Source organism: Perca fluviatilis, chromosome 9 (assembly GCF_010015445.1).
Source record: "Perca fluviatilis chromosome 9, GENO_Pfluv_1.0, whole genome shotgun sequence".
In the NCBI taxonomy this organism is placed as follows: Eukaryota; Metazoa; Chordata; class Actinopteri; order Perciformes; family Percidae; genus Perca; species Perca fluviatilis.
This window is the reverse complement of record NC_053120.1, coordinates 40,093,047-40,106,582: the sequence shown is the minus strand read 5'-3', so window position 1 is coordinate 40,106,582 and position 13,536 is coordinate 40,093,047. Positions and strand designations below refer to the sequence as shown.

Sequence of the window (13,536 nt, the reverse complement as noted above, 5' to 3'; positions counted from 1 at the left end):
TCTTTTTGTATCCAAATCCGGCTTTAAACTTCTCCACAACAGTATCTCGGACCTGCCTGGTGTGTTCCTTGTTCTTCATGATGCTCTCTGCGCTTTACACGGACCTCTGAGACTATCACAGAGCAGGTGCATTTATACGGAGACTTGATTACACACAGCTGGATTCTATTTATCATCATTAGTCATTTAGGTCAACATTGGATCATTCAGAGATCCTCACTGAACTTCTGGAGAGAGTTTGCTGCACTGAAAGTAAAGGGGCTGAATAATTTTGCACTCCACGTTTTCAGTTTTTTATTTGTTAAAAAAGTTTGAAATAACCAATGAATTTCGTTCCACTTCATAATTGGGACCCACTTGTTGTTGATTCTTCACAAAAAATTACAGTTTTATATCTTTATGTTTGAGGCCTGAAATGTGGCAAAAGGTCGAAACGTTCAAGGGGGCCGAATACTTTCGCAAGGCACTGTAACTAAAAAAAAACTTTATTGACACCAACAGCAATGTTCCAAATGTGTTCCCTTCAATTAATTACAAGTGGATGCTGAACAACACTGTGAAAAGGCCTTTAGGTTGATTTGATCAAATTTGCATTCTTACAACTAACAGCTGGATCCTTGAACCATGTATCCATTACTTTTAGTTATGACAGTACATTTACTAATGGTCTGTATCACACCAATTTAGATGGTTATTTATATATCCGCCTAAAAAGCATATGTGTCGATATCTTTTTTTAATCAAATCATGTCTACTACTCTACAATCTTTACCTGTAACCCCTGGCAACTGCTGAAGTACCCCCTGGGGTACAAGTACCCCTCGCTGGGAATCACTTACTCAATCACTGACAACACAGGTAAACCCACCACATCCTTACTTATGGAACAGTATGAAACGCCCAGATATTTCACCTACCTTCCTGCTAGGATCTTGTAGTAGGCAAATATCTGATCAGCCAGCTTGTAGACAAACTGATCAAAGCACAAGTTCACCTGAAATAACAAGAGAAGTTCAAATTAGAATGTGTGGGTGAAAATACATTTTTGAATGTGTGATGACCATCTTAAATGGTGAAGAAACCACTATCACTCTGCTACTATTTTTCTGCAATTTTGAGATTTTGCTCTTTTTTATTTGTATTAATTTAGCACAATGTTTTGGTTATTACTATGTAATGGGGTGAATTGACCATGGTGTTTTAGTGGTGGCTTCATAAGAAAAATAGCAATTGTTTTTCACATGACAGAAAATAGATGAACCACAGCGTGTTCCTAACCTCCATTTACAATTTAAACTGTATTTTATTGAATATTTGTTATTGATTTTATTTGTTGTCATGAACAATGCTTATACGTTGCCAACTCTTTTATTTCCAACTGCATGTACTGTACGTACATGCACACAAAGCCTATTGTTACTACATTAGTTGCATTTTATAATTACACATTTTGTGTTGTTGCTTCTTAATCACTTCAAATCATCCAGTACATAAACCAAATATTTCATTACCTCAGCCTCTATTTCGTCATAGAGGAACTGCTTCTTGAATTTGGTCAGGGCGTAGTGTGCACTGTCGTTGTACAAATCCAGGGGATACAGCACATACCTAGAGGGGATTAAAGCAAAAACTTTTATTTAAAAGTGCCTTTGTTTGGATTCCCCACGAGTGTTGCACTATGACTGTATCCAACAGTATGAATACGGGCAGAGATTGGAATATGGCAACTTGTTCAAACGAAGGGAAGCTGACAGAAAGAGCCTCCATGTTGGGTTATAGACTGCTGAAAATGTAGCAGGGTACAAAAGGTGCAGAACCATTATATTTGTGAAACCAGATTAATCCAATCCTGATGACTCATTTCAGTCTTTTCAGACACAAGTCTGGGAAAACCTGTCAAGCATTTTCAGTCAGAAATGTAAAACTTAAATTCAAATTTTAGGGATTAAACATATCAAATTAATATAAGTGAGCGTACTGCACAGCTTATCTCCCAATGTGCTTCACATACTAGAACAACCATTCCCACATACTGTACAGTCCGCTTCATAAATTGCTGAACAGCAATTTATTTGGGTTCCATAAAATGATACTGTCAATATTAAACACGTATAAATTTCAATTGCAGAGGTTGTTTTTTTTTAGCAATTCTGGGTGAACCGTTGAAGAATTAGAGCACTTCATTCATTCATGCCAGTTGATGTGCTTAATGGCTTATGTAAAAACCTGCCTCGTATCAACATAATCCTGCAGCAAAGATTTAAAACAAACACGATAACATTTCCGGTTAATCCCAATCGAGGCTTTTACCCAGGGTCCTTCTTGAAAACATAAAATAGAAAAGAGAAGACAGAATATTGATTGAATGCATCTGGCCAGTCACACAACTAAAATATGTCAAAATTGAAGCCCAAAATGTGGTTAGGAGAAGGCAAAGACACAGTGTGGCATTTTAGTACCTCTACCCATCAAATTACACAGTGGAGAACTGTCTAGGTTTTGGGACATTGGCAATTTTTTGCCAATTATTTTTATTTTTTATAAAGATTATTTTTTGGACATTTTAGACCTTCATTAGACAGGACAGCTTGAGATGTAAAATGGGAGGGAGAAAGAGAGAGAATGACATGCAGCATAGGGCCATGGGTCGGAACCGAACCTGCCGCTGCTGCTGTAAAAACTTAGCCTTTTACATTAACAAAACGGTCTCTATGTTTTTTACAAACCGCTGTAAGCTCTCGTCGTGTAAAACTGATCCAAAAATCATAACTGAAGGTCAGGAAATATCAAGGGTTGACAAAATTAAATATTTAGGAGTCATTCTTGACCCAAATTTAAATTTCAAAAAACATATTAAAAAGATAACCAACACAGCACAGTTTAGATATTTTAGGAACTCTTTGACCATAGATGCATCTAATTTATATCTAAATGCGATGATGATTCCGCACTTTCGTTACTGCATGACGAGTTCACAGGTCACAGGCCTGTAAAACAGCATTAAGGCCCCTGGAATCATTGTACAAAAGTTCTCTTAAGGTTCATGACAAGAAATCTCGGCTATTTCACCACTGTCATATTCTTAAAAAATATAGTATATTAAGTTTTGAAAACATAATCATATATTCAAATCTCTGTCTTTTGTTCAAGATAATAAATGGTATTGCAGCTCCTCCGGTTAAAAAGTATATCTCACTGAGCTCAGAAATTACAACTCGAGCGACTCGGTCGACTGTTCGGGGCGAGTGTAGGATTCCTCAGTGTAAAACAGCATTCGGCAGCTCAGCTTTCTCAAGTGTGGCTATCAGACAGTGGAATAAGTTGCCAACAGAGCTGATAACGTGTACATTTTAACATTTTTTCACATCGGGCCAAAAAATGGCTTCTTTTAAAACAAACATGCTCACATAATGTATAGTAATTGATGTGTATGTATGTATGAATGAATGAATGAAGGGTGTGATCATTTTAATGTTGGTTTTGGGATAAATGTATTATTAAATGAATTTGTTGACATCAGCCTTCCCAGGGACTACAGGTGGAAACTAGCACAACTAGCTACAACCTGGTATAATGCATCTCTCCTGTCTAAGGTTAATGTATATTGTACATTGTCCCTGTTTAAATAAATGAAGAAAAAAAAAAATGGGGCGCACACACTGGCATTTTTAAAGCTATAGTTGTTGCTTCTCAATATCCCAAAAAGTGTAATTATCTTAGAATGTTACCCAACAGTTCCTCCAGACCTCTGTGAACTTTAACAGACAGACAGGATTGGTTAGTCTAGCTTCCGACTGCTTGATTTAGACTACTGTGTTAAAGCTAATACAAGCTAGACAAAAGCTCAGAGAAAGACGTCAGGATGTCTAAAGAATAATAAGAGGAAATTTAGTAGGAATGAGAGAGGAAAGCATGTCTACAGCCCAGGAAGAAAAAGCAGCACGTTAGCAGAGCAGCAGCAGCTTTACTGCTCTGTCTGCGTCTACACAGAATGCGTTCAGGCACAGTTTTGAGTGTAGGTCAACTGTGTTTTGGCAGCACTCAGAACCCAACCTACAATCACTACAGTTAGGGGGGAAAACTGGAAGAAATAAAGCTTAAGTGAAAAAATATGCTTTGGGGGCTTGTTTAAACACATATGAGTAGCGCAAGTGAAAAGTGGCTGAAATGTCTCCTTTGTAGACACGTGTGAAAACTGAAGTGTATTGAAAGTGGAATGATTTATTACGGAACACAAAAAGATGCTGTATGCTCTGCTTACTCCATCATGGACGCTTCCTTGGTCTCCAGGATGTGGTCGGTGAGGATCCAGGGCATGGACATCTCGATGGGGAACTGGATCCTGCGGCCCATTGTGAGCTCCAGGAAGAACTCCCTGAACCAGAGCTGGGAAAGGTCACAACACTGCTGCAAGGTCTCTGCATTGGAAGAGGAGAGCTTTTACGAGAAACTGTCCATCTTACAGCAGTTCTATAGCAAGCAAAGGGCTCTCAAAGAGCTACGGGTCAAGCGGTTCCGTTTTCTCACCACTGAAGTTCAGCAGATGGGTGTAAAAGAAGGACTCGCGGTGGAACTTCTCCATGTCCAGGATGGTGGGGCCATCCAGACTGCTGCGCATAGTCTTCTTAGAGCCACTTTTGTCAGCAATGAGAGACTCCAGCATAGTCCTCACCATGTAGAGCTGTGTAGAAAAAAAAGTAGCATCCTTCAAATACTGGTATTCTTATCTCATTCTAAGATAAGAAGCATTTATTACCAATTTATTACAAGTCATTATACTACAAGGAATGCAACAAATATGCGAGTGCCTCTCCTAGCGGTGCTTAAAAGAAGCTAAGTTGCACAAATCTGTATTTAACATAAAAACAATTATTCAACAACCAACATTCATCGTTAAACAAGGGCAGGTAGTTTGTGACAATAAATACATTGCACAGTTCTTAATAATAATATAATATTGCGTAAATGTGAAATACTGGGTGCAGGGTCATTATGTGTGTGGCTTTAGAGCCTGGATGGCCTTAGGAAAGAAAGTGTTTATTAGTCTGATGGTTGGTGTTCTGATGGACCCGCAGTGTCTCCCTGAGGGCAGGAAATCAAAGAGATGGTGGCCGGGATGAGGGGGGGTGTAAGAGATAGCGGGTGTCAATGTCCTGGAGTCTGGGGAGAGGGCCGCTGATGATTTTCTGTGCGGTGTTGATGACCCTCTGAAGGGCTTTAAGTCGGCCACTGAGCAGCCAGCCTACCACGCTATGAGGCAGCATATGATGATGCTCCCTAAGATATCTCTCCCTAAGAACTTGCAGGAAGTGCAGATGCTGCTGTAACGTTTTGACAGCAGCTGTGGTGTTGGTAGACCAAGAGAGGTTGTCTGATATGTGATTAGATACTGTGACCTCTTTCAACACACTCTCTATATATGAAGGGGGGTCACCTCTGTACTTCCTGAAGTCTATGATAAGTTTTTTATTTTTTGTTGTTTTTATTTAGTGTCCGGTTGTTGTCGGAACACTGGACCTCGCCTCGGTAGGCGGAATAATCCTCCCCCGAGATGAGTCCCACCTCTGTTGTGTCATCCGCAAATTATGTATATAGCTTGTGTAAAAGCTCTCTTCTCTGTGTTGCCTCCTACAGGTCACAGAATATTATCTAATTAAAAGCAACATTTACTAGGAATCTTTAAACCACAGCAAACATGCATAATCAGGGAGGCTGTAGTACGTTGAGTTCGCCTCAGTGGGCGACATTTTTCTTCCACCCGTTTTCATGATCTTTATCATTCACACCTCAAAGCACTCTATTGATTCAGGGTAGATACACACAGAAGGTGGTTGTTTAGCTGGGCTTTGTAGTCCTCCACCTGGAATACAGATTAGTTCTTGGAACTGAGCTTTAAGCTGATCTGTGTGGTTTATGAAACATAAGGGATGCTACTACAAAATGCCAATTTGTGTGATATACTGTATACAGTGTGTGTGTATATATATATATATATATATATATATATATATATATATATATATATATATATATATATACATATATATATATATACATATATATATATATATATATACATATATATATATACATATATATACATATACATATATATATATATATACATATATATATACATACATATATATATATAATATATATATATATATATATATATATATATATATATACATACATATATATATATATAATAAATATACATATATATATATATATATATATATATATATATATATATATAAACATATATATATATATATATATACATATATATATATATATACAGCCATACATATACATATACAGTGCTTGGAAAGTATTCGCCCCTTGAACTTTTCGAACCTTTGCCACATTTCAGGCCTCAAACATAAAGATATAAAACTGTAATTTTTGTGAAGAATCAACAACAAGTGGGACACAATCATGAAGTGGAACGAAATTTATTGGATATTTCAAACCTTTTAAACAAATAAAAACTGAAATATTGGCGGCAAAATTATTCAGCCCCTTAAGTTAATACTTTGTAGCGCCATCCTTTTGCTGCGATATTACAGCTGTAAGTCTGCTTGGGGTATGACTCTATCAGTTTTGTACATCGGAGACTGACATTTTTGCCCATTCCTCCTTGCAAAACAGCTCGAGCTCAGTGAGGTTGGATGGAGAGCGTGCCTGAACAGCAGTTTTCAGTTCTTTCCACAGATTCTCGAGAGATTCAGGTCTGGACTTTGACTTGGCCATTCTAACACCTGGATATGTTTATTTGTGAACCATTCCATTGTAGATTTTGCTTTATGTTTTGGATCATTGTCTTGTTGGAAGACAAATCTCCGTCCCAGTCTCAGGTCTTTGCAGACTCCATCAGGTTTTCTTCCAGAATGGTCCTGTATTTGGCTCCATCCATCTTCCCATCAATTTTAACCATCTTCCCTGTCCCTGCTGAAGAAAAGCAGGCCCAAACCATGATGCTGCCACCACCATGTTTGACAGTGGGGATGGTGTGTTCAGGGTGATGAGCTGTGTTGCTTTTACGCCAAACATAACGTTTTGCATTGTTGCCAAAAAGTTCGATTTTGGTTTCATCTGACCAGAGCACCTTCTTCCACATGTTTGGGTGTCTCCCGCAGGTGGCTTTTGGCAAACTTTAAACGACACTTTTATGGATATCTTTTAAGAAATGGCTTTCTTCTTGCCACTCTTCCCTAAAGGCCAGATTTGTGCAGTATACGCACTGATTGTTGTCCTATGGACAGAGTCTCCCACCTCAGCTGTAGATCTCTGCAGTTCATCCAGAGTGATCATGGGCCTCTTGGCTGCATCTCTGATCAGTCTTCTCATTGTATGAGCTGAAAGTTTAGTGGACGGCCGGGTCTTCGTAGATTTGTAGTGGTCTGATACTCCTTCCATTTCAATATTATCGCTGGCGTGCTCCTTGGGATGTTTAAAGCTTGGGAAATCTTTTGTATCCAAATCCGCCTTTAAACTTCTCCACAACAGTATCTCGGGACCTGCCTGGTGTGTTCCTTGTTCTTCATGATGCCTTCTGCGCTTTACACGGACCTCTGAGACTATCACAGAGCAGGTGCATTTATACGGAGACTTGATTACACACAGCTGGATTCTATTTATCATCATTAGTCATTTAGGTCAACATTGGATCATTCAGAGATCCTCACTGAACTTCTGAGAGAGTTTGCTGCACTGAAAGTAAAGGGGCTGAATAATTTTGCGCACCACTTTTTCAGTTTTTATTTGTTAAAAAAGTTTGAAATAGCCAATGAATTTCGTTCAACTTCATAATTGGGACCCACTTGTTGTTGATTCTTCACAAAAATTACAGTTTTATATCTTTATGTTTGAGGCCGAAATGTAGCAAAAAACGTGAACTCATACATTAAGAATCCACACATATACATATATAATATATATATACAAAACATATATAAATATATATAATATATATAACACATATATATATATACATATATATATATATATACATATAATTAACATATATATATATATACACACATATATATACACATATAGCATAAGATATATATATAAAAAATATTATATAATATAGCAAGAATAGGAACAAGCTAAGGAAGCGTTTATGATGCGCAGCCGCCCTGCCTGAGATCTTCCTGGCTTATATATTATCTCTCTTAACATGGAATGATTCAACTTTGACATGACCTGAGCTCAAATCTGAAAAGCTAAAGGGGCACTGTGAGCTTCATAAGCCTGATTACTGTGCTGGGTCACAGTGCAGCCTGGGTCACAGTGTGTAAGGTGGCGGGAAAGGATAACGATAGTATAAGGTTATTTCGAGGTGTGTTTCAGAATGGGTTTATAAGCAGAGGCGCAGAGGTGAGACCTGTGTACTGGAGGGCCCCACTGCTCGGCGAGGAACCTTGATATCAAAGCCACCCTTGGGATCTTTTTCTCCCCGGAGGGCAGGGTCGTTGTGTGGCTCCCGGCCGGTCTCCCAGTCACACACTGTCTTCCGGATGGCCTGGAGGACGCTGCAATGAGAGGGCAATTCAAAAACTGCAATGAGTTTTCTCCTCAACCTTTGGAATTGCTGCACACAACTTCCCTTGTGAATTATGAATGTGATAAAGTGTGCAGAAAATGTTGTTGCTAGTGACAAATTAGCTGGAGGGCCTTAGCAACTCAGTAGGGTTCTTTTCTTTTTTTGTTTTTGAGATTTCTAAGGGAGCAGCTGCACAGAAGTCCACTGGAGCATTCTGGGGAATCTGCAGGAAAACAGATTCACCATCACCTCCAAAAGTACGATACTTCCAAAAGCAATTTGGTTATGTATGGCTATGAAAACAGTAATATTTTAAAGTTCAGATTTTGTAAATTTGTGTCAATGGCCCAAAAAAGGAATATTTCTAGTATTATTCAACCTTTGTTTAGACACTTGAGGGCATTAGAAACGAGCTATAAACAACGTTGCTATATCACATTTTTAGTTGCTAATAATAGATGAGTTGAGATAAAACTGCAGTCAGGAAATATGTATGTGTAGGTTCATCACTACGATTGACTCCTTCCACAGTATGCATCCTTAATTGATCCATTGTTATCAAAAATTTGAATACCTATTACAGCTTTAAATATACTTATACTCACATTATTTACGGACGAGGGAGCTATCAAAAGTGGAAGCCACTTTTTGATCCAGAAAAACCTCTTAAACTACTTGTGTAGCATAATCTAAGTATCCACTTGTAAACAAAATACCTTTGAAATACATGTTGTTTTTAATAACTATTGCAAAATAAGCCACCTCTGCAAAATCCTCTCAAGTCAAAGTTTTTTGCATTCCCAGGTACAGGGATTGAATAATTCACACATCCATCCTTTGGGTGATGATGTTAACACGATAATATACACTCACCTAAAGGATTATTAGGAACACCTGTTAAATTTCACATTCATGCAATTATCTAATCAACCAATCACATAGCAGCTGCTTCAATGCATTTAGGGGTGTGGTCCAGGTCTAGACAATCTCATGAACTCCAACCTGAATGTCAGAATGGGAAAGAAAGGTGATCTAAGCAACTTTGAGCGTGGCATGGTTGTTTGTGCCAGACGGGCTGGTCTGAGTATTTCACAATCTGCTCAGTTACTGGGATTCTCACGCACAACCATTTCTAGGGTTTACAAAGAATGGTCTGAAAAAGTAAAAAAACATCCAGTATGCTGCAGTCCTGGGGGGTGAAAATGCCTTGTTGATGCTAGAGGTCAGAGGAGAATGGGCAGACTGATTCCAGCTGATAGAAGATCAACTTTGACTCAAATAACCTCTCGTTACAACCGAGGAATGCAGCAAAGCATTTGTGAAGCCACAACATGATCAACCTTGAGGAGGATGGGCTACACCAGCAGAAGACCCCACTGGGTACCACTCATCTCCACTAAAAATAGGGAAATGAGGCTACAATTTGAACGAGCACATCAAAATTGGACAGTTGAAGACTGTAAAAATGTTGCCTGGTCTGATGAGTCTCGATTTCTGTGGAGACATTCAGATGGTAGAGTCAGAATTTGGCGTAAACAGAATGAGAACATGGATCCGTCATGCCTTGTTACCACTGGGCAGGCTGGTGGTGGTGAAGGTGTAATGGTGTGTCCCTTTCACCTTCAGAACTGCCTTAATTCTTTGTGTCACTGATTCAACAAGGTGCTGGAAGCATTCTTTAGAAATGTTGGGCCATATTGATAGGATAGGGTCAAACATGGTATAAGTATGGTGTTCCTAATAATCCTTTAGGTGAGTGTATGTAGAGGTGCTGTGTGACAATCTGCAGCTGAGATGTGATTACTTTGATTACTTGAGTGATTTTGACTGTGGTGCGCTCCAAACCTCTGGATGACATTCTTCTTCTTCTTGATGGCTTGTCGCAGTGGTTCGCGCAGAGTGACCTGGGCAAAGTCCTGCAGAGCCGAGTAGATTGTGTGGCGGATGGCGTGATTGAACACACTCTCCATGCGTCCCATCAGCACCTGCAGTCCCTTTATCATTGCCATCACCTGCCAAAAGCACAACATTTAATCAGTGACGAGACCAACAGTAGTTCAAAAACACCTAGGTGTGCGATGAAGTCGTAACTGACCTCCACAAGAGCAAACTTCTCCTCGCAGGTGTAGTTGTATCTGGTGGCTCTCTCATATTCCTCAGCATTGTCGGGGCACTCTTTGTTTGAGTACTTGTCGGTTGGATGAACTAGTTTCCAGGAGTACTGTGGGGGAAGTCCGAAGGTTTGTAAGAGATGTTGTCAAAAAAAATCCACAACACCATAAAATCAATCGGGGAGTAATGTGCTATCCATTGAAGCCATACCGTATTGAACCAAATATAAGACGACCCTGATTATAACGATCCCCTCTTTTTCAAGACTCACTTTTGGAAAAAGACTTTTTGAAGACCAAATCTTGCTTTATTTGAAAACAATATTAAAAACATATTGAATACACTAAAGGTAGGCTGTGGTTTTAACATCTTTAAAATAAAATCATGTTTAAAAAAAATATATATCTTTTTAGATACAATTTTCACATTTAAACTAAATAAAATGTAATCACATTTGTAAATGAACTTATGGTATTTACCTCAAATACCATACAAATTAAAGTAAACTGTAGTCTATTGGTGGGCCTGTTTCTACTACCAATTAGCCTGTTCAAGTTTATTTTGGTGAAAATGGAGTTGCTGTCAATTTCTGCCAGCCGTTGCATTCAGCAGCGTCCCCAGACAGACACATGGACAGAAATAGGTGTGTGCTTCAGATTACATTAACGTAGTCGGGCTCGGGTCTGGTTTAGACATACCGGCTCGTCATTATTTGCTGCCAGGTGGCCACTTTTTCAGACGTATTTCAAGGAAAAAAATAACTATTTATTTATTTATTATGTATAATTTACTTATATTCGAGCCAATACGGTAATTATACCTGAAGACCCTTTGCAAGTCTTTGCAGTGTCTAAGAATTTACACAATAAATAAAAGGTAATCAATAAGGTCTCAACTATAGCTCAACAGAAAGGATTAGAAATCAGAATGTTTTCTTTCCGTGCAATATGTGCTTCCTCACCACTTCCATGACGTGAGCGCTCCACTGGGAGAGCAGCTGGATGCCCTGCAGGGCCAAGTCAAACAGCTTCCTGTACTCCGCATCAGTCTTTTGGGCTTCCTGACGCCCTGATCCCGTCACCACCTACATGGACACAGATTAACACACTTTACCATGCTGGACCCAACGCTGACTACCCACACCATGAAATCCTGACTTGAAAGAAGAAGAAGTGGCAAAACCTAAAACGGTACTGAGTGAGAAGAAGAAAAAAATAAACGGGAGAAAATTGCACCATTCAGGATGTGACCAATACAATGACTTTCTCATTCTGGACAATTTCTGTCCTCAGTGTCAGCAATTCTGATCCACAGGTCAGTCAGTTACATTTCCATCTGAATAACACTGAGTTGTGACTCCTGGATATCCACTTGGGGCAAGACATCTGCTAAAAAGCTTGTTACATCACTGCTGGGAATTCAAACTCTCACATAAGAAAAAGCGTTTGAAGCCTACTTGTACAGAAGATTGTCGGCCAAAACAGCCAGGTAGTGGATGTACTTTACCTTTTTTTAATGGGCTTATATCTGAGTAAAAGGTAAACAATAGCATGCAATGTATTGATCTACCCTTCAGCAATATTAGCATATGCTCGCTTCAAAGACAATCTAACACCTCGACGACGATCGGAGTGCCCGAGTGTCTCACTTTAAGCCCCAAGAATTCACTATTCATACTAACCTCGCTGTTGCTATAGCGAGCCAGCTCCGAGATGAAGCGCATATGATCCTCGCGGATCTGAATCATCTGCTCACAGATGTTGTACTGGGGGCTGCTGGATATAGACGTGCAAGTCCACCTAGGGGGTAATAGAGAGTGATTGCAAAAAAAAAAAAAAACGCACAGGGATTATTGGAGAAGATGATGATGGTACCATACATGTGGGTTGTGGCTAGAAGGGATACAGCTACGGACAGTACAAAACAAAAACACACAGGGATTATTGAAGAAGAACCATAGATGTGGGTTGTGGCTAGAAGGGATACAGCTACGGACAGTAAATTACGCAAAATCTAATCTAATCTAATATACTATAATTTTAATACTTTCACCCAGGAAATGCATGTTTTCTCCTCAGGAGTGTTTTAATCCAAACCACGATCTTTTTCCTAAACACTTTTCGGCTAAACGCTGTAGCTGTATCCCTTCTAGCCACACCATGGGTTTGATATTCACCACCAATACTTAAGTAAGTTGGATAAATTGTTTGGTTATATTCTCTTCCAGTGGGTTGTTCATAATAATAAAAAACATAGCATAACTTTTATACTTTCACTCTCTTACTTATTTGACAGTGGCAGCTCATAGACACACCCTGATCATACAAAAAGTCTTTTCTCCTCTGACCTAGATTTGTTCTCCTCAAAGTGAGCACTGGTCTTGATGTACCGGGACAACTCAATCTGCATGTCGCCAAACAGAGGGACCACCTGCAATTGCTGTGAACACCAAAAACAGATTTGCATATTAAACAAAGGAAGACGGTATTTTTTTTTGTTTAATGAACTGATTAAATGAAAAAATGCAAATAAAAAAATACTGAAAAATATTAACCATCCCCAATCATAAAATGTAAAGCAGTTTATTTTATTTGTGTACTTATAAACTAATTTCAAAGGAATACTCAAATCAAGCATTAAGGATAATGTGCAATGAGATTAAAATGTATATTAGAGTTAAAAATGTTCTTGGGTCTGTGAGTACTTGGGTTCTCGCTATACTCAACAGCTCTCTGCAATCTGGTTGTGTCCCTTTATATTTTAAACATCCAAGTGTGCAGCCACTTTTAAAGAAAACCAACCTGGATACATCACTGCCGGAAAATTATAGGCCCATTTCGAAAATACCTTTTATCTCCAAAATCATA

General features: G+C 38.9%; 1 protein-coding gene across 1 annotated transcript in view; it reads right to left on the bottom strand.

Annotated features, from left to right (window-relative positions):
* The window catches only part of cyfip1 (cytoplasmic FMR1 interacting protein 1), a 53,905-nt gene that overhangs the window by 19,364 nt on the left and 21,005 nt on the right, over positions 1-13,536 (bottom strand). Inside the window, 10 exon segments of the mRNA XM_039810407.1 lie at positions 918-994; positions 1,512-1,608; positions 4,262-4,418; positions 4,528-4,681; positions 8,399-8,546; positions 10,403-10,569; positions 10,653-10,778; positions 11,631-11,753; positions 12,351-12,468; positions 13,017-13,108. Coding sequence (XP_039666341.1) covers positions 918-994; positions 1,512-1,608; positions 4,262-4,418; positions 4,528-4,681; positions 8,399-8,546; positions 10,403-10,569; positions 10,653-10,778; positions 11,631-11,753; positions 12,351-12,468; positions 13,017-13,108 — 1,259 coding nt within the window.